Here is a 21,881-nt window from a genome sequence, read left to right as displayed (position 1 = left end):
TGCCTGACTCTGTCAAGTTGCTTAGACTATTTCTGGCAGTTAGTAATTTATGCTGGAGAATATGGAACTTGTAAAAAAAAAAAAAAAACTAAGCATACACTGTAGACAAAAAAACGTGCATATGGGAGCACATCAAGCTGAACAGTAAACTTAACAATATTGATGTCATGAAAAACAGGAGACATCGGTCCATGAATCTAAAAAGCTAAGGCTAAATGCAACATAAACCAAGAATTCAAAAGTGTAGAAAAAGGGCCAATATAAAAGAACAGATAAATATCGGATATGTAAACTTATGCAAGGAATGCAGCAGCAAGGCTTATTTTTGGAAAATCACGTTTTGAATGTGCTTACAAGAGCACACAGATATGGAATGCATTACCTACAGACCTGAAAGCAATCAAAGAAACATCTATCTTCCGAAAATCTCTGAAAACATTCTTCTTCAACAAGGCCTACAATGAGAACCTATAACCTCACTAAGTCCACTCAACTATGAACACACACATTCCATAATTACCCTAACAACTCCCTTCCTTCCTCCCTCACCCCTTCCTTAATCACTACACATTACTAACTGTATCCGATATCCTGTTATGACAATGTTATCAAATCTATGTAAGCCACATTGAACCTGCAAATAGGTGGGGGAATGTGGGATACAAATGCAATAAATAATAATAATAAACACCTCTTCGTGTAAAACTTCACTGGCTCCCCATCAAAGAGCGAATCAACTTCAAGGTCCATACGTTAATCCATAAGATTATCCATGGTGAATCTCTGGGCTATATGTTTAACCTGATTGACCTTCCAACTAGAAACATGTCTGAATCCTCGCGAAATTACCTCAACCTGCATTACCCCAATTGCAAAGGACTCAGGTACAAAACTTATTTTGGATCCAACTTCTCCTACCTGGGCAGCCAACTCTGGAATACCCTCCCCAGACCTATCAGCGCAATCTGTGACTAATCTACCCTTCAGGAAAGCACTAAAGACCCATCTATTTAAACAAGCTTATCCAAATGACCCAGACTAATCTTATGAACCCATCTACCCAACACATACCCAGAAGACAACGACATTACTCCAGATTAAATCTCCCACCTTCCTCCCTTCTACATCACCTATCTTTACCTACTTATCTCTTTTATTACTGTTATATTTGTTATATTATATTGTTATATTGTTCTTCCCATTACTATGTAAGCCACATTGAGCCTGCTTTGAGTGGGAAAGCGCGGGATACAAATGTAATAATAATAATAAACAGAAGATACGCTACCAAATCAAATCTATATTGCTAAATGTTCTGTTCAGCTTGATGTGCTCCCATATGCATTACTTTTGTCTACAGTGTATGCTTATTTTTTTTTTACAAGTTCCAAATAATTTTTATACATATGAACCTAGGGTTCTGAATTGGTTTTAACTTATTTTATGTTTTTAATTTTTGCATCACATGCTATCATGAGCAAATACCTCTTTTTATATATATATATATATATATATATATATATATATATATATATATATATATATATATATATATATATATATATTTGTAAGTTAGAAATAAATGATAATAGAGTTATTAAAAAGCATAATTAAAGAATGACAAGTCTCGCTGAGCATGTAACAATAATGACTATTTCTTTTTAAAAATATTGTTTTTTTTCTGCTTTTGTAATTTTGGTTATTTGATTTTTTTTTTGTAATTCAATGGTATTTTGTTCCATTTATTTTTTTTGTAATCTGCCTTGAACCCTTCCTAGGTAAAGTGCACTAGAAATGTCTGTATTAGATTAGATTAGTCCAATATTAGAAACAGAGGAAAATGATAGCAGGTAAAGACCATCTGGCCTATCCAGTCTGCCCATCCATGTCATCTACTATTCCCCTTTCTCCCTTAGAGATACTATGTACTTGTCCCAAACTTGCTTGAATTCAAATAGTCTTCACCTCAACCAGGGGAGGTTGTTACACGAATTCACCACCCTTTCCGTGAAGAAGTATTTCCTTAGTTTACTTCTGAGTCTGCACTTTCTCGGTTGAAAGAGACTTGCCTCCAGTGCATTTATGCAATGGAGGTATTTAACATCTATCATATCTCCCCTCTTCTGCGTTTCTTCCAAAGTGTACATATTGATCTTTAGCTGTCTTCATAAACTATGATAAGACCACGGACCATTTTGATAGCTGTCTTCTGAACCGATTCCATCTTTATCTTTTTGAAGGTGCAGTCTCCAGAATTGTATTTGGTATTAGTATTTGGCCAAATAATGACTTCAATTAATTGTACAGCTAGATAGCGAAAATGCTATTTGGTACAGCTCTAGTAATTTTTAATATTTAGCAAATAATACCATAACTGGACTACTGTAATGCTCTGTATGTTGGTCAAACCAAATAGTTTTCACCAGGTCCAACTAATTCAGAATGCTGCAGAACTGATAAGAGGGTTGGCAACATCATGCCTTTCCTGAAAAAAATTGCACTAGCTTCCAGTACCTTAGAGGGCCACACAGGGCCACATTTAAAGCACCATCTTTGATTTTCAAGGTCCTCAGACAAAATGGGCTAAAGTACCCTAAGAATAAGAGAGTTCTATATATACCTTTGAGGCCTCTAAGGTCCTCTCAAGGAGTATCACTACCTTATATTCTACTACTACTACTACTACTATTTAACATTTCTAGAGCGCTACAAAGTGTACGCAGCGCTGTACAAACACAGAAGAAAGACAGTCCCTGCTCAAAGAGCTTACAATCTAATAGACAAAAAGTAAAGCATTTAAATTTTAAAATATTTAAGCAGTCAAGCACAAGAGAACAGTCACAGAAGGACAGAAGATGTTGAAGGGTGGTCAGTGTGATTAGGTGTAACTCTGGTTGGAGTAGTGGGAGAAGGTGATAGGAGATATACTATAGGATGTCATTCTGAGGCCAGGCTAAGTCTAAAGCAGGAGAAGGTATTCTCTGCAGCCTATCTGTGAGATGGAAAATGCTCTCTGAAGCTGCTGCTATAAGTTGTTAGTTTTCTCTCCCTGAAAGAGATCCAAGCCACACCCACGAAGTTCAAACTGTCAGTGGGGAGGGTGAGGGGAGGAAATGGCAGTGCTTGATGAAAAAGAGAGCTCAGTTTGATAGGAGATATTCTCATCAAAAGAAATCAACCATGGGATACCCACCAACAAACCATCTCAGGAGTAGAACCCAACCCACTCTAGAACTCACTCCCAGAGGGACTACACTAAACTCAAGGCTATACTTATTTGATACCTGTACCCCACATTATCCGAACACAATTATTCAGCTCTATGTGTCTTACATAAGTAATAAACGGTACAAGATAATGTATAATACATGTTATGAAAATTGTAAGAGTTAAGGGAACATTCTTGAAAAAGTAGCAGCGAGGAGAAAGATCTTGGCTATAACTGATTTCAACATGTAATGAAGGAATTTTTTGAAAAGAAAAGTCTTCAAGAATTTTGCAAAAGGTCAGTTATAGCTATATCTGCTTCAGAAATCAGGTGAAAGCCTAACTCTTCTCCCAAGCATTTAATACATGTGACAACTAATTATCTACTCACTCCATACCTGAAATAGCTTACTGCATACCATGCAACTTAGACCAGTTCCTCATATCTTATTCGACTGTACATATAATCTGCCTTCAGTTAGCCACCCATCAATTTATTTCAATGACTGTACCACCCATCTTGTCCTGTATATAAATCTCTACTGTACTTGCCTCATCAGCTGCCCCTTTAAGATGCTTTATTGTATGGTACAAATAGCATTAGCATTATATTTGTTATTTGAATGTTCCAATTTGTGCATATTCAGGTGTTTTCATTTGTATTGTGCTGACTTCCCTATGAAGAAAGACTAAGGAAGCTAGGGCTTTTCAGCTTGGAGAAGAGATGGCTGAGGGTGGACATGATAAAGGTATATAAAATAATGAGTGGAGCAGGTGGATGTGAAGCGTCTGTTACCCTTTCCAAAAATACTAGGACTAGGGGGCATGCGATGAAACTACAGTGTAGTAAATTTAAAACAAAGCGGAGAAAAGTTTTCTTCACCCAACACATAATTAAATTCTGGAATTCATTGCTGGAGAACGTGGTGAAGGCGGTTAGCTTGGCAGAGTTTAAAAAGAGGTTAGACAGTTTCCTACAGGACAAGTCCATAAACCACTACTAAATGGACTTAGGAAAAATCCACAATTCCAGGAATAACATGTATAAAATGTTTGTACGTTTGGGAAGCTTGCCAGGTGCCCTTGGCCTGGATTGGCTGCTGTCGTGGACAGGATGCTGGGCTCGATGGACCCTTGGTCTTTTCCCAGTGTGGCATTACTTATGTACTTAGGTATATCTCTTATGCAAATGTTCTTTAGTGCTGCCTATAATGGTATTTGTATTCTACTACTACTACTATTTAGCATTTTTACTAACATTTTTCTGTTATGACTGTTTTATAGTGCTGATAAATGTTTATATTTCTGATATTGTATCATGTTGGTCCTATTACTGAAATTCAATATGCCATCTCTAAATTTACCTCATTGATTATATTTATGGTAAATATTGTTCATTTTACTATTATGCTGTTAACAAAATTGTAAGTTATAAGTCAAACGGTACCCTACTGTATACCACGTTAGGTGAATCTCTTCATAAAGGCAGCTAATAAATCCCAATAAACAAAACTGGTTACTGGAAATCCATTAGTCTGAAAATCACTCTCTGGAGGTAAAGCATACTATAGCAAACAATTCCCTAGACTCGGAAGAGGCACACTGAATCTTCTGATCAAAATAAGTCCTTTTAGCTATTACTGGGAGGCTCTGATATCTGTAAAGCTTGTAAATTCTGAGTCAGGATACTTCCATTAATACCTGTTTCATAATTTTCTCCTCTCCTGTCCTGCCTAAGTTCAGAAAACCATGGCACTGATGAGAAACTCTGGAGTTTAATTTCTTGAAAGGGACAACTTTGTCTAAAGCATGTTTTAAAGAACTGTTCAATGACTAAGGGGTATCCTTAGTCAAAGAGAACTGATATTCAATAATAAAGGAATCCATTTGCACTTTCAGTGTTTAGGATCATATTTACTATTTGAAACCACACACCTCTTGACACATTTAACTCCTTATGAGAATTCACAGACACCCAAAATATGACCATATGATGATCTGACCAAGGTATTTTATTTATTGGCACCTTTATATTCTGTGATGAAAACTATTCCTCACGTATAAAAAAACATGTCCCAAGATATGATCAGCAATATGAGTGTGACTTGAGAGTAATTGGAGCCTATTCTACATATCACATTAATTTCATTATATTGGTTAAATTAATCTAATTCTTTAACTCATAACTACTAACTGTGGAAGGACAGCCTGATTTAGACAGAGTCTTGGTGGTGTCAAACTGCTTGCCCTAGGATTGGTAGCATGGAATATTGTTACTACTTGGGTTTCTGCCAGGTACTTGTGACCTGGATTGGCCACTATAGGAAGCAGGATACTTTTCTAGATGGACTATTGGTCTCACCCAATATGGCTATTATGTTCTTATGTAAACTGTTTCAGCTTCACAGTGAAGGACCTGACAATGCTCCAAGGGGTATTCAAACACATAGAAATTTTGTTACAGGCTTCCCCCAGTCTATACCGTTTGAAAAATTTGATTCTGAAGTTCTTCCATCATCTCTGTGACCCTTGCTTCGAGTTCACCTCATACAACAGCATAAGTACATAAGTATTGCCATACTGGGAAAGACCAAAGGTCCATCAAGCCCAGCATCCTGTTTCCAACAGTGGCCAATCCAGGTCACAAATACCTGGCAAGACCCCAAAAAAGTACAAAATATTTTATACTGCTTATCCAAGAAATAGTGGATTTTCCCCAAGTCCATGGTCTATGGGCTTTTCCTTTAGGAAGCTGTCCAAACCTTTTTAAAACTCCGCTAAGCTAATCGCCTTTACCACATTTCTCTGGCAACGAATTCCAGAGTTCAATTACACGTTGAGTGAAGAAAGATTTTCTCTGATTCATTTTAAATTTACTACATTGTAGCTTCATCGTATGCCCCCTAGTCCTAGTATTTTTGGAAAGCGTAAACAGACGCTTCACATCTAGCCGTTCAACTCCACTCATTATTTTATAGATATCTATCATATCTCCCCTCAGCCGCATTTTCTCCAAGCTGAAGAGCCTTAGCCACTTTAGCCTTTCCTCATAGGGAAGTCGTCCCATCCCCTTTATCATTTTCGTCGCCCTTCTCTGCACCTTTTCTAATTCCACTATATCTTTTTTGAGATGCGGCGACCAGAATTGAACACAGTATTCGAGGTGTGGTCACACCATGGAGCAATGCAAAGGCATTATAACATCCTCATTTTTGTTTTCCATTCCTTTCCTAATAATACCTGACATTCTATTTGCTTTCTTAGCCGCAGCAGCACACTGAGCAGAGGGTTTCAACGTATCAACAACGACACCTAGATCCCTTTCTTGGTCTGTGACTCCTAACGTGGAACCTTGCATGACGTAGCTATAATTCGGGTTCTTCTTTCCCACATGCATCACTTTGAACTTGCTCACATTAAACGTCATCTGCCAGGTAGATGCCCAGTCTCCAAATCTCGTAAGGTCCTCTTGTAATTTTCTTGTAATTTTTCACAATCCTCCCGCGATTTAACGACTTTGAATAACTGTGTGTGATCAGCAAATTTAATTACCTCACTAGTTACTCCCATCTCTAGGTCATTTATAAATATGTTAAAAAGCAGCGGTCCCAGCACAGACCGTTGGGGAACCCCCCTAACTGCCCTTCTCCATTGAGAATACTGACCATTTAACCCTACTCTGTTTGTTTTCTATCTTTTAACTAGTTTTTAATCCACAATAGAACACTACCTCCTATCCCATGACTCTTCAATTTCCTCTGGAGTCTTTCATGAGGTACTTTGTCAAACGCCTTCTGAAAATCCACATACACAATATCAATCTGCTCACCTTTATCCACATGTTTGTTCACCCCTTCAAAGAAATGTAGTAGATTGGTGAGGCAAGATTTCACGTCACTAAATCCATGTTGACTTTGTCTCATTAATCCATGCTTTTGAATATGCTCTATAATTTTGTTCTTAATAATAGTCTACCATTTTGCCCGGCACCAACGTCAGACTCACCGGTCTATAATTTCCCGGATCTCCTCTGGAACCTTTTTTAAAAATCGGCGTTACATTGGCCACCCTCCAATCTTCCGGTACTACGCTCGATTTTATGGATAAATTACATATTACTAACAATAGCTCCGCAAGCTCATTTTTCAGTTCTATCAGTACTCTGGGATGAATACCATCCTGTCTAGGTGATTTGCTACTCTTCAGTTTGTAGAACTGCCCCATTACATCCTCCAGATTTACAGAGAATTCATTAAGTTTCTCCGACTGGTTTCAACCGGGAGTTTTTGAATCAACTCAGCTACTGTGATTTAGCGGCAGGTGGGCTCTCTAAGAGAAGAGGTCCCAAACTTTGTGGACCAAGGGCCATATGGGATATTTCCACTCGCTGAAAGGGCTTGTGAGTTCGCAGAGTAGGGAAAGGGTCCCTCCTGCTGCCTCCTATTTCTTACCCTGTGGTCTGATGCAGATGATATGGCTGGGGATCCCATCCCCTTCCTTCTGTCCTCCCCAACTCTCTCAAATTTATGGTCTGCATCTTTCCCTCTTCAGCAAGGTCCTTCAAAGGGGTATCTCTAGCCACACCCTCTCCAGAGGATATCATACAATGGGATACCCGCCAATGAGCCTTCTTCGAAGTAAACCCACCACACACACACACACATTCTGTAATACCCTCCCTGAAAGACTGTAACACAAGACCATCTCTACTTCAGGAAGCAGGTGAAAGCTTGGCTATTCACTCAGGCCTTTAATAGAAGAAGTAATTAACTTGCTAGTCACACACACAAGAAGTGACACCGGCTTATTTACTCCTACCCTAGCTGAGATAATACTCGAGCATCTTTCTGACTTTCATGTGCAGCTCTTCTTTTTTTTAGTTAGTCTCCTTATTTTCTAACTCCTGTTAATCTTATATGTTCCATTTTTGCCTACACCCTATGCTGTCTATTGAAATGTTTTATTATGTATTGTATTGACATTGTAATGTAGCATACTATGCCATACCTTGTAGTGTTGTTTGAATATTTTTACTAATGTTACCGATGTATGACTTTTTTGCTGTACAACACCTTGAATGAATTTTTTTCGAAAAGGCAGTAAATAAATCCTAATAAGTAAATAAATTTGGGCTTCCTTGATCATATATTACTTAAATATTTTTGAAAAGGTTAGTGAAACACTAAGTGGTCTGATATTTTGATACATGTCAGTTAAGCAGCAACCTCTGATTGGCATGTGGAGGAGAAAGATACTGCAGTGCTGGGCTGCACACTTTGCAAACCGCTTACTTGATGAAGCTATATGGCCTCAAAGGACATGCAAACACATTCACTCTTTGAAGGAGTGGGAGGATATTTTGCTTCTGTTTGATTGGGGCTCTCTTGTGAGAGGTACAAAAGATGTGTGGAATGTGGTGATTGTAATTTTGTTGAAGCCATTGGCCTGTAACTATGCCGCCACAGATTCTGATGCTCATGCCATTAGAATTTTATGCATTGGAAGTTTATATATCAAAATTGCCTCTTCTCATGGAAACCTAAGCACAGATTGACTACATGTATGCTCTGTGGAAGAAAATGGCTGCTTGGGACAAGTAATAGTAATATGTAAACATTTTTGTTTAATTATGTAAAACCCTGTTACCTTAGTATTACTGTATATTTTTATCAAATTTGGCCATTTTTTTCACCATCCAACAAAATGTGATGTATAATTAAGGCCTAAATGAAACTACTACTAACTTTTTAGGCATGTTACCTCCTAAAAAAAATATTAATAATAAATAAAATTTGTGAGCACTTAACTTCTTTCACTTCATATCTAATGGTAATATTTGTGAAACTTTTAATTTTTCAGTGTCCGGTAGTGTCATTAGAAGATGTTACAACAGGATTGTTTGTGTGCTGTTTATTCTTGGAATATGTATCCCTGTCTCGGAGATTTATACCAGAGCTTATCAATTTCCTCCTTGGGATACTTCACCTATCTGTTCCCAGCACAGGAATAGTTGGTAAGTTTACTTGGGAGAGATGAATATTTCCCATATGTGTTTACTTTGCTAATATGCTGATACTATAGGAACAATGAATCACATTTTCAATTGCATATGATATGTATATTTATTTATTAGGATTTATTTACCACCTTTTTGAAGGAATTCTGAATTCTGCAAAATAGGAATGCTTCCTAACAATGATGCGGTTACTGCTCTTACTTACAACAACAAAGTGGTCACTCTGTGTTTTAAAATAAATTTCTATAATTGTAATGAATCCCAAAGAAAACACTCTACTTTTTGAAAACATAGAAACCTGACGGCAGATAAGGGCTAAGTGGCCCATCCAGCCTGCCCATCCTCCATAACCACTAACTCCTCCTTTTCCTAAGAGATCCCACATGCTTGTCCCACCTTTTCTTAAATTCTGACACAGTCCTTGTCCTTGTCTCCACAACCTCCACCTGGAGGCCATGTGGCCTAGTGGTAAGGGTGGTGGACTTTGGTCCTGGGGAACTGAGGAACTGAGTTCGATTCCCACTTCAGGCACAGGCAGCTCCTTGTGACTCTGGGCAAGTCACTTAACCCTCCATTGCCCCATGTAAGCCGCATTGAGCCTGCCATGAGTGGGAAAGCGCGGGTTACAAATGTAACAAAAATAAAAAAAATTCCACACATTCACCACCTTTCTGTGAAGTTTTTTCTTAGGTTCCACCTATGCACTATTTCCTCTTAACTTCATCCTATGCTCTCTCATTCCAGAGTTTTCCTTCATTTGAAAAAGGCTCACCTCCTGTACATTAATGCCACTGAGGTATTTTAACGTCTCTATCATATCCCCTCTCTCCCGCCTCTCTTCCTGTGTATAGATTTTGAGGTTCATAAGCCTGTCCCTGAATGTTTTATGACAGAGACTGCTGACCAGTTTTGGAGCTGCCCTCTGGACCAACTCCATCTTGTTTATATCTTTCTGTAGGTGTGGTCTCCAGAATTGCACACAGTAGTCTAAAAGGGGCCTCACCAGAGATTTATGCAAGGGCACTATCACCACCTTTTTCCTGCTGGTCATCTCTCTCCTTATGCACCCAAGCTTCCTTCTGGCTTTGACCATCGCCTTTTCTACCTGTTTAGTCACCTTAAGATCATCAGACACAATTACACTCAAGTCCCACTCTTTCTTTCGTATACAGAAGAACTTCACCCCCTATATTGTTTTTGTTTTTTGTTACATTTGTACCCCACACTTTTTCACTCATGGCAGGCTCAATGCAGCTTACATGGGGCAATGGAGGGTTAAGTGACTTGCCCAGAGTCACAAGGAGCTGCCTGTGCCTGAAAGTGGGAATCAAACTCAGTTCCCCAGGACCAAAGTCCAACACCCTAACCACTAGGCCACTTCTCCGCTCCCTTGGATTTTTGTAACCCAAGTGCATGACCTTGCATTTCTTAGCATTAAATCTTATTTGCCAATTAATTTGACCATTCTTTGAATTTCGCTAGATCCTTCCTCAGGCCATCCACATCCTCCAGGGTGTCCACCCTATTATAGATTTTGGTATCATCCACAGAGAAACAAACCTTATCAGACAGTTGTTCCACAATAACACTCACAGATATGCTAAAAAGAGCCAGCCTGACCAATCCCTGTGGTACACCAGTGATAACCTCCCTTTCTTCAAAGCAAGCTCCTTTTACCACTACCCTCTGTCTCCTTCCATTTAACCAGTTTTTAACCCAGTCAGTCACTTTAGGTCCCATACAGAGGGCACTCAGTTTATCAGTTGCCTGTGCAGAACCACGTCAAAGGCTTGGCTAAAATCCAAGTACACCACATCTAGCTCCCCTCCCATGTCCAACTGTTTGGTCACCCAAATAAATCAATCAGATTCATCTGACTTGACCTGCCTTTAGTGAAACCATGCTTCCTCGGGTCCTGCAGTTCATTCGATTTGAGAAGCCTTGCAGTCCTCTCTTTTAGAAGTGTTTCCATTAGTTTACTTACCACTAAGGTCAGACTGACAGATCTGTAATTCCCAACCTCCTTCTACTCTAATGCAGATGGACCACATCCTCCCTTCTCCAGTCCTCCAGGACCACTCCAGACTCTAAGGAAGCATTGAAGAGGTCAGACAGCAGAGCTGCCAGAAGTTCTCCTGTGCATCCCATCGGGCCCCATCACTTTGTCTACTTTTATTTAGCTAGCTTCTTACTAACACAGTCTTCTGAGAATCTGTCCTGGTCCATCCCCATTGGCATTTGTTTTCTGCGGTCCTACTCCGGCCTTTCATCCCTGAACACAGAACAGAAATAATTAAGCAGTTTAGCTTTATAGTTGTCAGCTTCTACATATTCCTCCCCTTCACCCTTGAGCCTCACAATGCTATTATGGCACGTCCTCCTGTCACAGTATCTGAAAAATGTCTTGTCCCCCAATTTTACCATATCGGCTATCTTTTCTTCCATTTGCCTCCTTGCTTTCCTGACAGCTTTTCCAGCTTCTCTTAGCTTTTCTAGGTATTTTTGCCTATCTTCCTCTTTCTGAGTCATCTTGTAATGTATGAAGGCTAACCTTCTTTCTCTTACGTTTTTTCAGCTACTACATTTGAGAACCAGAGCGACTTTCTCTTCCTCTTACTTTTATGTATTTTTCTAACATAAAGGTTTGCTGCTTTTAAAATAGCTCCTTTTAGTTTTGCCTACCAATCTACTTCCTTCAGCTGTTCTCATCCAACTAACTCTTCCTTGAGAAATTCCCTTAGCAAAGTTGGCTCTTTTGAAATCTAGGACTATCAATCTTGTGTAAGCCATCTCCTCTTGTGTCTTGATATTGAACCACACCATTCGGTGATCACTAGATACCAAATGATCTCCCACCATAACATCAGAAGCTTTATTTCCGTTTGTGAGCACCAGGTCTAGAATAGCTTCATCCCTCGTTGGTTCTGTTACCCACTGCTGGAACAACTCTTCCTGCAGAGCAGTGGTTCCAAAACCTGGTACTGGAGGCACCCCATTCAGTCAGGTTTTCAGGATATTTTAGTAAGTCCCCTTGGTTATGTGTTTGTAGAAGCTGGGACGGAGTCTTTTCCAGTGTTGGAATGTGAGGCTACTACAAAGCAAGTCCTCAAAATACAAAACAAACAACAACAACAACAAAAAACCTACTGCAATCCCAATTGTAATTCCAATCTGGCTTCACCAAGAACAAAATAGCACTCGGTGCTCATTAGCATAGATAGTTCTTTCTTATTGCACAATCCTCTGTACTGTTAGTCCTCCTATGGTTTTAAATCCAAAAAAAAAGGATGGCACACTCTTCCTCTCCGGATTATAAATTCCCAGACAGTTTAAGGGTCTGTCTTTCTGCAGGCTTGAAAGCTTTCAGGGAACTTAAACTTTTATCTCCCACTTCTAAGCACAGTCTCTCTGCAACATTGAAAAACTATTGGGGAACTTAAATGTGCCCCGCTTCTAAGTACAGTCTTTCTGCAGGCTTGAAAACTATCAGGGAACTTAAATGTCTCACCCCCTTTTAAGCACAGTCTTTCAGCAAGCTTGAAAACTATCAGGGAAGGTCTCCTCCTTCTAAGCCCAGTCATCTCAAAATAAACACAAAACAAAAACTCAGAGCACTGCTTCTGCTTATCAGTTAAAGTTCATTTCTCAGTTCAAAAACAGTTCAGAAATAGTTAATTGCTTTTCACACATCTTGCTGACAGCCCCAGCATACAGTAACTATGCTGGGCTTGTCCTCACCTCCCACATTACCGGTTATAACTGGTCCGGTCCTCCCACAGGGACTGTGTGAAAGCAGAATATAGAGTGCATTGAACCATTGAAACTTCCAGCAGCTTTCAATCATTCTCTGTAGCTACCTCCATCCTTTCTTCCTCCTCAGGAAGTGTGATCCCAGGAGCAGTTTGGGTCATGTCCTGATCAACCCACTCCATCTCCTCACTTCCTTCCTCCTCCTCCTCCTTATTAACCCCTGGGAAACCCTCCCCCTCCCATCTGCAGCCTGTTTCCATTTTAAACTGCTTGGTTAGCCAGGGAGCTTTAGCTAAATAGGGATCCTGGTCTGTCTTTAAGGGGTGTCCCTGAAAAGGCATGGAATCTGGCTGTCTGAGTACCTTCCCTTTCTCTTGCCAGGCCAGGTTTTCTACCCCCTTCCAAAACCTAGGCTGTGGTCAAGGGTAAAACGGGAGTGGGGGGGGGGGGGTTCTTTTCTCTGCCAGCTTTAGACAGGGCTGTTGAATCATCACAATATCCACAATGAATATTCATGAGAGAGATTTGCTTGCATTGCCTCCAGATTAATTTATTTCCTCCTGTTCTCAAGATGTTTTCAGCTCTTCTGTCTCCAGGACAGCAAACCAATTCTTCAGTTCAACAGAAGATGGGGGGGGGGGGGGGGGGGGGGTTGTTGATCTTGCAGGAACTGGTAACTTGTGTCCAGCAATCCTCTTTCTGCTCAAGATCTCCTCTCCCTTTGCTGGAGATCACCAGTATTTCAACATGCATCTCTGGGATGAATTTCTGGTTGTCACAGATGCTTCTTAGTCTTGCCACTTCCTCTCTTAGTTCTTGCACTCTTTCATGAGGAATAATTCAATGTGCATACATTTATCACATGAAAACTAGATTCTTGCCTTGGACCAAGCATTCAGTCTGGACAGAGGCAAAAGCTGCAATGAGAGCAGCAGCTTTAGGAGCACGATGTTTCTTTGCCCATTCTTCAAGTGTAACAGCTTTTTGTACCTGTGGATAAAAAGAAAAGGCCTACCAAAGTCCCAACCCTAGTTTTTCCTTCACCTCTTCTGTAAATTACAGGAAGCAGGTAGTTTTACTCTGAAATATAAGAACCTGTTCAGATTCACTCTATGGGTTTAGTTCAGTGTACTTCCTTGCCTATTATTGGGATATGCAGTGATTTAGCTTATCCTTTCAGAGGTTAGGGTTTTTTAAAAATCTGATGTATAGTGACTTGATAAGTCAAAAAACATTTACATGGAAATTTCAAAAAGAAAGTGGCTTTCAAAGCCAAAACCTGAGGTTTCAATGCAAGAAATTTTTTCCTGTGAATTTGGGTAGCTCGAGAAACATCTGGGAGTATTTGAACTTTAAAGCCACAGTAAATCATGTCTTTTTTTTCTCTAAATACTTTTCCATCATCAAGTTTTTAACACTCTTTTTATTGGAAAAAATATTACTAAATGTAACATCACAATTCAGCAAACACCAAGCTGAAAAATACTCCATGTCAATGACATTCCAAATGTTCACACACACTCATTGCAACCATACACATTGTCAATGTAATTACAACCTCCTGTTCTGTACCCCCTTATCCCATGTGTACGTTATCCAGTTCATATTTAGTCTATTCTCTTTTATTCCAGTGTTAAGTTTGAAGATCAATAAGATAACTACAGTAAACTATACCCCCATTCCTGATGTGTCAAACATTTTTTGAACATACAAGGAAGTTGCAGGTTGTATTACAATAGTAGTGTGATGATATAGGTTTTCGTTTTCATCACTTTAAAAAGCTATAAAGTGAAAGGGTGCTATATTTTATTATAGTCCAGGAAGTCGGTGTCTTTAATCCTCCCCCCCACAGTAAGTCCTCTCGAGCATTTCCTCGTATCTAGCTGTATATGATAGTTTTTATTCTTGGGCTAACTTAATGTATCTTCAACAAGCTTTTGAGATCTCTCCATTGGGTCAGTGTAGAAATAATGCAGTTACACTAGGTTTAAATAGTACAGACTCATCTAGGTTTTAATTTGGTGTTTGATCATTCTCATTTTGAGAGTTTTCTGTTCCTGTATGCTCCTGAAGTTTCTATTTGAGCACCTTTTACCATAGCTTTCAAAATGAGAAGGATCAAATGCTTTTGAGACTGTCACAAAAACTCTGTAGAGACATGGGCTTTCTCACTTATTATCTTATGTAAGGCCTTTGATCTGTAAAGTGTCGATGTCTCATCACCTCTGTCTATCCCCTCGCTCAGTTTCATTGAACTCTGTTAACTTATGCAGACAAGATGTGTTTGTACTGTTTAAACCTAATGTAACCACTTTATTTCTTCACTGATCTGATGGAGAGAGAATAACCTTGAATAAATTGTCAGATGCTTTGTTACTCCAATAAAAAGGTATCATCTACAACTTTGTTGTTGATTATTTCCACATGTTCAAGTATACTACCACAATAGTCATCATTCTCTTTATTCCTTCTGCAATTGTTTCACATTACTTCTATTACATCTCCATTGTAACTATCTTGCTAATTTTGCATTGCCCTGAGGAAGGTGGCACAGCCCTTGTAAACTAACCATAAGTGGAGGAGATGGTCTGGGAAGAGGGAAAGTGTTTGGGAGCAGACTTTGTTTTTGTCTGAGAGTGCCTGATCAAGTCAGTCACATCATTGAAGAAGGAGCCCCTTGTATGAGGAAAAGCTAAAGAGGTTAGGGCTCTTCAGCTTGGAAAAGAGATGTCTGAGGAGATATGATTGAGGTTTACAAAATCCTGCGTGGTGCAGAACAAGTAGAAGTAAATCAATTTTTTACTCGTTGCAAAAGTACAAAGACTAGGGGACACTTGAGGAAGTTACATGGAAATACTTTTAAAAGAAATAGGAGGAAATATTTTTTCAATCAACAAGTAGTTAAGCTCTGGAACTCTTTGCCGGAGGATGTGGTAACAGCAATTAGTGTATCTGGGTTTAAAAGAGGTTTGGACAAATTCCTGGAGGAAAAGTCCATAGTCTGCTATTGAGACAGACTGGGAAGCAACTGCTTGCCTTGGGATTTGTAGTATGGAGTGTTGCCACGATTTGGATTTTTGCCAGCTACTTGTGACCTGGCTTTGCCACTGTTGGGAAAACAGGATTCTGGGCTAGATGGACCATTTCTCTGACCCAGGATGGCTACTGTATAACTCTTATGTTGCCTTATGTACTCTCTCCCTCATCGCTAACTGTCTGACCTATCACATTGGCTTCTGACTGAAAAGTAATTACTAAAATAAAGGGGAAATCCAGATTAGTTGAAAATGAAGGCATATGGTGTCTAACTAGAAGTTCAAAGGAACAGTAAAAAAAAAAAAATCAGTGAAGGCATTCCTTACAAATATATATGTTAACCTTTAACTTGACATTTCACAATCTTCGATAGCGGAAGATACTGAAAGGCAAACTTTGGTTATTTCGTTTGTTTTCGAACAAGATATGGAAGCTGTCAAAAGAATGTTCTTCAAAAACTCACAATCCCTGTTTTATGGGAAAAAAGTATGGATGTATCCCGATGTCACCAGACAAACACAGGAAAGAAGGAAAGCTTTTTTGGTATTGAGAAAAGACACTTTAGATTTAGGAGCTTTCTTTTATTTGAACTATCCGTGTAAATGTGTGGTAAAATATCTAGGTCTAAAATATGTCTTTTTCCAACTGGAACAACTGAAAGCTTTCATAAATCAAAAGAAAGTATTAAAGTAATTGGTAGTTTTCTATCTAATGATAAGAGATTGTATTATAGTATGCCAGGTGGTAGTGCTATGCTAAATTATAATGTTTAATTGTTTCCTTATTGCATTTAATTTTTTCTCCTGAAATGTATATTCTCCCCCCATAAATACTCTTAATTTGTGGTCTAAAGAAGGAAAATGTTTTACTTAAATCAAATAATGTTTTATTATTCCCTACTCCTGTATTGCATTCTTCAAGTATATGCTTGAAAAAAAACTTAAATTAATAAAAATAATATTAAACAATAACTTGACATTTCATTTTCAGTAAACTACCGAACTGCTTGAGTCTGAAGTAAGCCACAGCTTGTATCCTTATTTTCTTTCTGCAGCCCCTAGTGACCCTGGGCAAGTTGCCCCAAGTACAAAACTTAGACTGTGAGCCCACTAGGGACAGAGAACGTACCTATAATAATAAATGTAAATCACTTTGGTTGTATGATAGAGAGGCAGTATATCAAAACCATGACCCTTTTGGAAGGCTCTATAGACTGGATCTTCTTGTGTAGTGAATCTTCTCACTCCTGGTTTTAACTTTTTAGCAATAAAATATGTAAAAGAAATGTAAAAATCTAGGCCAGTATATTGTCTCATACCCCATGCTGAAGGCACCAAAAAGGGACTAAGAAGTAATATTTTCAAATAAAATAAACTGGAGTGTCACTCTTGGCCTATTGTTGACTGTGATCCAAGAACAGGTTCTGAACTTTGAATTGCGAATCTTCCCCCCTTGGCCTTTTGGCTGATATTGAGGATCGATATAATAGATGGGAAGTTTAACTCCCTGCTGCTCAACCCTCTTGGGGATGTTATTTAAAAATTGTGGCTGGAGCAGGCAAATTAAACCACCTGCCCTTTAAAAAATGAGTAAATATCAAATGAACACATTTGTATTTCAGGGTATACTCTGGTGCATCCATTCAGATTACATGGAAAGAATTCTGAGTTGCTGTTGGTCAGTAATAAAGAAGATATAGAAACATGGCACAAGAAGTATCTACCACTCTATGCAGTGAATGGATTGACTGAGACTAGTAAAACAGAATTAAATCATTACAGGTATGTGAGGAATAAAGTAATGCGGTTATCATGTTAATTTGATAAGTTGAGTGGAGGAGTGGCCTAGTGGTTAGGGTGGTGGACTTTGGTCCTGGGGAACTGAGGAACTGAGTTCGATTCCCACTTCAGGCACAGGCAGCTCCTTGTGACTCTGGGCAAGTCACTTAACCCTCCATTGCCCCAGGTACAAATAAGTACCTGTATACAATATGTAAGCCACATTGAGCCTGCCATGAGTGGGAAAGCGCGGGGTACAAATGTAACAAAAAAAAATCCCTTTGGATGTATACAAATTTAAGGTCATCAAGTTATAACTTTAGAAGGTAAACTTTAATAGCTGCTTTCCCTTTATACATTCAGTGTAGACAGAGCTATAGATGGTGGCAATATGCTATACAAGTCAAATGACAGGATACATAACATTGATGGTATAGCATTAAAGTGAAAAAATTGGGAATGCTTTTCCAGAGGGATAAGAAAACTGAGTGAATTATTTATTTTGTTAAGTTTTCTTACTCCCGTATGCACTTAACTCATTTTTCCTTCTCTTGTCCTTAAATATTACAACTCTTAACTGTTTGGGGAAGGGAGAAATACCAGTGTATTGTAACCTGCAGTGTACTTTGGTTTTCTGTCAACATGATACATTCACTGACCTGAGAAAGGGAGCATGCAGCTTACTTGACAACATTTTACAGATGTGAGGAGAAAATGATTTGTTAAAACACACATCAAGGCTTGATACTCGAGCATGTTTGGCAGTGGATGCTGACCACATAAGTTTAAAAAAAAAAAAAGAAAAGGCACTGTTTCAGATGTTGGCCTGATATTTTACTATGTAGCCAAAGTTATCTGTTTTAAATTGGGATAGAAGTTGAAGCAATGTGGAGTGTGGCTAAAAGTTATACAGAGAACAGCAAAATTCAGCCCTTCTTGGACAATTCACATGTTTAAGTCTGAATGCAGAAGTAGTAGATATAAATGGATAAGCTATTCATTTTAAAATTATGCTTGTATTTTTAGCATAGCTCAGCTGAAAATATAAATTTAGATGAATAACTTATCTGTTTGAAGATATGTTTTTGACATACTGCAGAATGTTAACTGCTTGCTTCAGGTTTTTTTTTTTCAGTATATTAGTTTGTCAAATTTTACGTAGTAATACATAATTGTGCGCAAAGGATTCCCTGTTCAAATTGTGGGCCCTGTTTACTAAGCCGCGCTGTAGGCACACTTACGTTTTTAGCGTGGGCTAAAAATGCTAGCTCACCTTAGTAAACAGGGCCCTGTATGTTTCAATGAATCCTTAAGTGAGCAAAGTGAAACATAATATCTTACAACAATTTATGAAGCAATACTGTTTATTTGCTGATTTTTAACAGCTGAAAATAATAATGTATGGATCCCTTTCCAGTTGGATATTACTATATTTTTTTTTAAGTGTTTAGGGCACCAAATGTTTTAGTGATTCTTTTACTGATTCCATGGATGAACACAAACTGACCCTCATAATCATTCCGCTTGTGATTATTCTGTCTGCTTTCTGCAGCCTTAGGTTCCTCTAGTGTCTGAACATTTGAAAATGAAGATAATGCACGTATACAAAACAGGAGAAGGCTATTAAAAAATATATGTATCTCTAAATGCTTCCTGCCAGCACACTCAGCTGTCATGATTAAGAAATGGAAGTTAATGGAACTGAAGTCAAGGCAAGATCTGGAAGATCAGGAAAAATCTATGATAACACTTCCAGAAAACTGGTCAGATCTGCACAACAGAACCCACAAATCAGGGTTAAAAAAAAATTTTAAGCAGACACAGCACTGTCCACAGTATAGCATTGCTTCTGCAACAATGATCTGCGAAGGAAATGTTAGAAAAACATTTTCTACAACACATTGCATAAGTCATTTAAAGTATATGAAAGAAAGCCTTAAACCTGAAAAATTTTGGAACTATTCATCTATAATCACACAAGATAGTTTGGAGAAAAAAGGGTAAACTTGGGGATGGTCACTCCTTATCCCTGAGAATAGCAGACTGCAAGCCATCTATTCTGGGATCCTGCCTGGTACTTGTGATGTGGTGCATTAGCACCATCTGTATCCATACTGAGGCTGAAGGTGGTTCAGACAGTCCTCAAGTACATGGCATTTTTGCTGGCACTTATTCATGCAAGAATTTTGTCCTGATGTTGGGGCGAGATCGAGAGATCTGCAGGCTTGGGGCTGGGGATGCCGCTAACCCCCCCCCCCCCCCCCCCCCCCAGGCAACTGTATGAAAAACCACATCTGGCATCTCTTAAGATGGCACTGGGAGCAGATGGTCCTGCGATGGCGCTGACTAGTGTATTTGCCTGGGAGATCTCTCAGCTAGTCTTGACATCTTTAGAAAAAAAGCTTAAGATTCATGCTAGTATCAAGGAGATTCAGGTGCAGTATGATGCACATACCTGGCAATTGGACAAAGCAGAGTCTCATGTCTCAGCGCAGGAGGGAGAACCTTGCGGGGAGACTGGAGGGCCAAATAGAGAGACTAAGGGCGGATAATACCCAGCTCCAGGAGTGATTAGAAGACCAAGAAAACATGAGCCATTGGAACAACATTCACCTGATCAGCCTACCAAAGGGAATTAAGGATGGAGATCTGGTATCCATCTTTGAGAAATGGCTCCCAGAACATCTGGCCTGGAGGACCTTGCTGCTCACCTTACCTGTGAGAGAGGGCTCATCACCTAGAATTACTGTACCTCATTCACAAGATCTGAGAGCCAGGCCAGTGATTGCTAAAATCTTGACTTGGGCTGACAAGGAGCATCTAATGTGGGCATATTGTCTAAGGCCATTGGATTACAGTAGCCATAAGATTTTGCTCTTTAATAATTTTGCTCTTTAATGATTATTCACATCTAATAGCATAGCAACGCAAGGCCATGACACCTGTATGTTTAGACCTTTACAATAAGAAATTTCTTTTCTCTCTGTTTCCTGCCGAATTGCAGGTTGACCATGAGAGCAAAACTTTCTACTTGAACACGATAGAGATGGCCCATCAATTCATGGAAACCTCCCCTTCCCCCCCCCCCCCCCAATATTACAAGGGAAAGCTGTTGGAGTGGGATTTTTTTTCTCCATTAGGAACCTTGTGTTAGATTTTGGGGTAACTTTTTCATCGCAGGACCCATAAGGACATCTGTTTTGGACTGTATGAAAGAACATTTTTATGCTCGCTTCCTTTGGTGAGGAGGGGGTCACTGTTGCTTTGGAAATTTATTTTTTATTTATTTTTTGTTTGTCTGCGGTGTATGTTTGAGGTAGTAAAGTTAGTGTGCAAGAAGGATGAGTGCTGAATGTTTGCGATGGATAGGTATCTGAAGAGTGTAATAAGCTTAGAGACGGATGATTGGGGGAGCAGCTGACACGGATGTTTGGGGGATGCATACTAACTGGAAGTTTATATGGCATTTGGGATTGGGTTTGTTTCTAGACATTGGAGACTGGTTTTGGACTGTTGAGGGGTGGGGGGAGGGGCTAGCCAGTTCTATGGGTATTGTGGAGTGTTATATTCTGATTTTGGTTATTCTTATTTGACAAGGGGTTGACCTGCCAAGGAACTTTACAGGGTCTCTGGGGTGGCTGGGCTCCAGGGAATCTTATAGGACCCCTTTTTTTTTTTTTTGCTTTTGTGAATCGGATAGTGTCCTGGAATGTGGGAGGGATTTCTTCCTTGGTAAAGTGTTCTAGGATACTGTCTACTTTGAACCACTTGGAGGCAATAAATTAAACTCTCTGAAGTGGAACATCTTAAGCTAAAGCGCTTTTGGGTGGGGGAGGTGCTTAGCTCATCTTTTGGGGGGCAGGGATGTTGTGGTAGAGTCTAACTTTTATTCTGAAAGTCCCTACAGTAATTAGCCACAGTGCTTCGGAGAGATACTGGATATTTCTCTGTCCCAGGAGGGCTCACAATCTAGATGTGAATGTTGACAACTGCATAGGTGTGATTTCTGCCACTTAAACTAGCATATTGTAAAGACAAATAGATTCCTACTTGACTTCGTAAAATTGATCTAAAATAGTCACCTGAAAACAGTC

The 21,881-nt window shown here is 39.3% G+C and overlaps 1 protein-coding gene across 1 annotated transcript in view; it reads left to right on the top strand.

Annotated features, from left to right (window-relative positions):
* The window catches only part of NOP14 (NOP14 nucleolar protein), a 224,952-nt gene that overhangs the window by 170,753 nt on the left and 32,318 nt on the right, over positions 1–21,881 (top strand). The window contains 2 exon segments of the mRNA XM_030191134.1: positions 9,067–9,220; positions 17,631–17,790. Coding sequence (XP_030046994.1) covers positions 9,067–9,220; positions 17,631–17,790 — 314 coding nt within the window.

This window comes from Microcaecilia unicolor, chromosome 2 (assembly GCF_901765095.1).
Source record: "Microcaecilia unicolor chromosome 2, aMicUni1.1, whole genome shotgun sequence".
In the NCBI taxonomy this organism is placed as follows: domain Eukaryota; kingdom Metazoa; phylum Chordata; class Amphibia; order Gymnophiona; family Siphonopidae; genus Microcaecilia; species Microcaecilia unicolor.
This window is presented reverse-complemented; position numbering and strand designations above follow the sequence as displayed.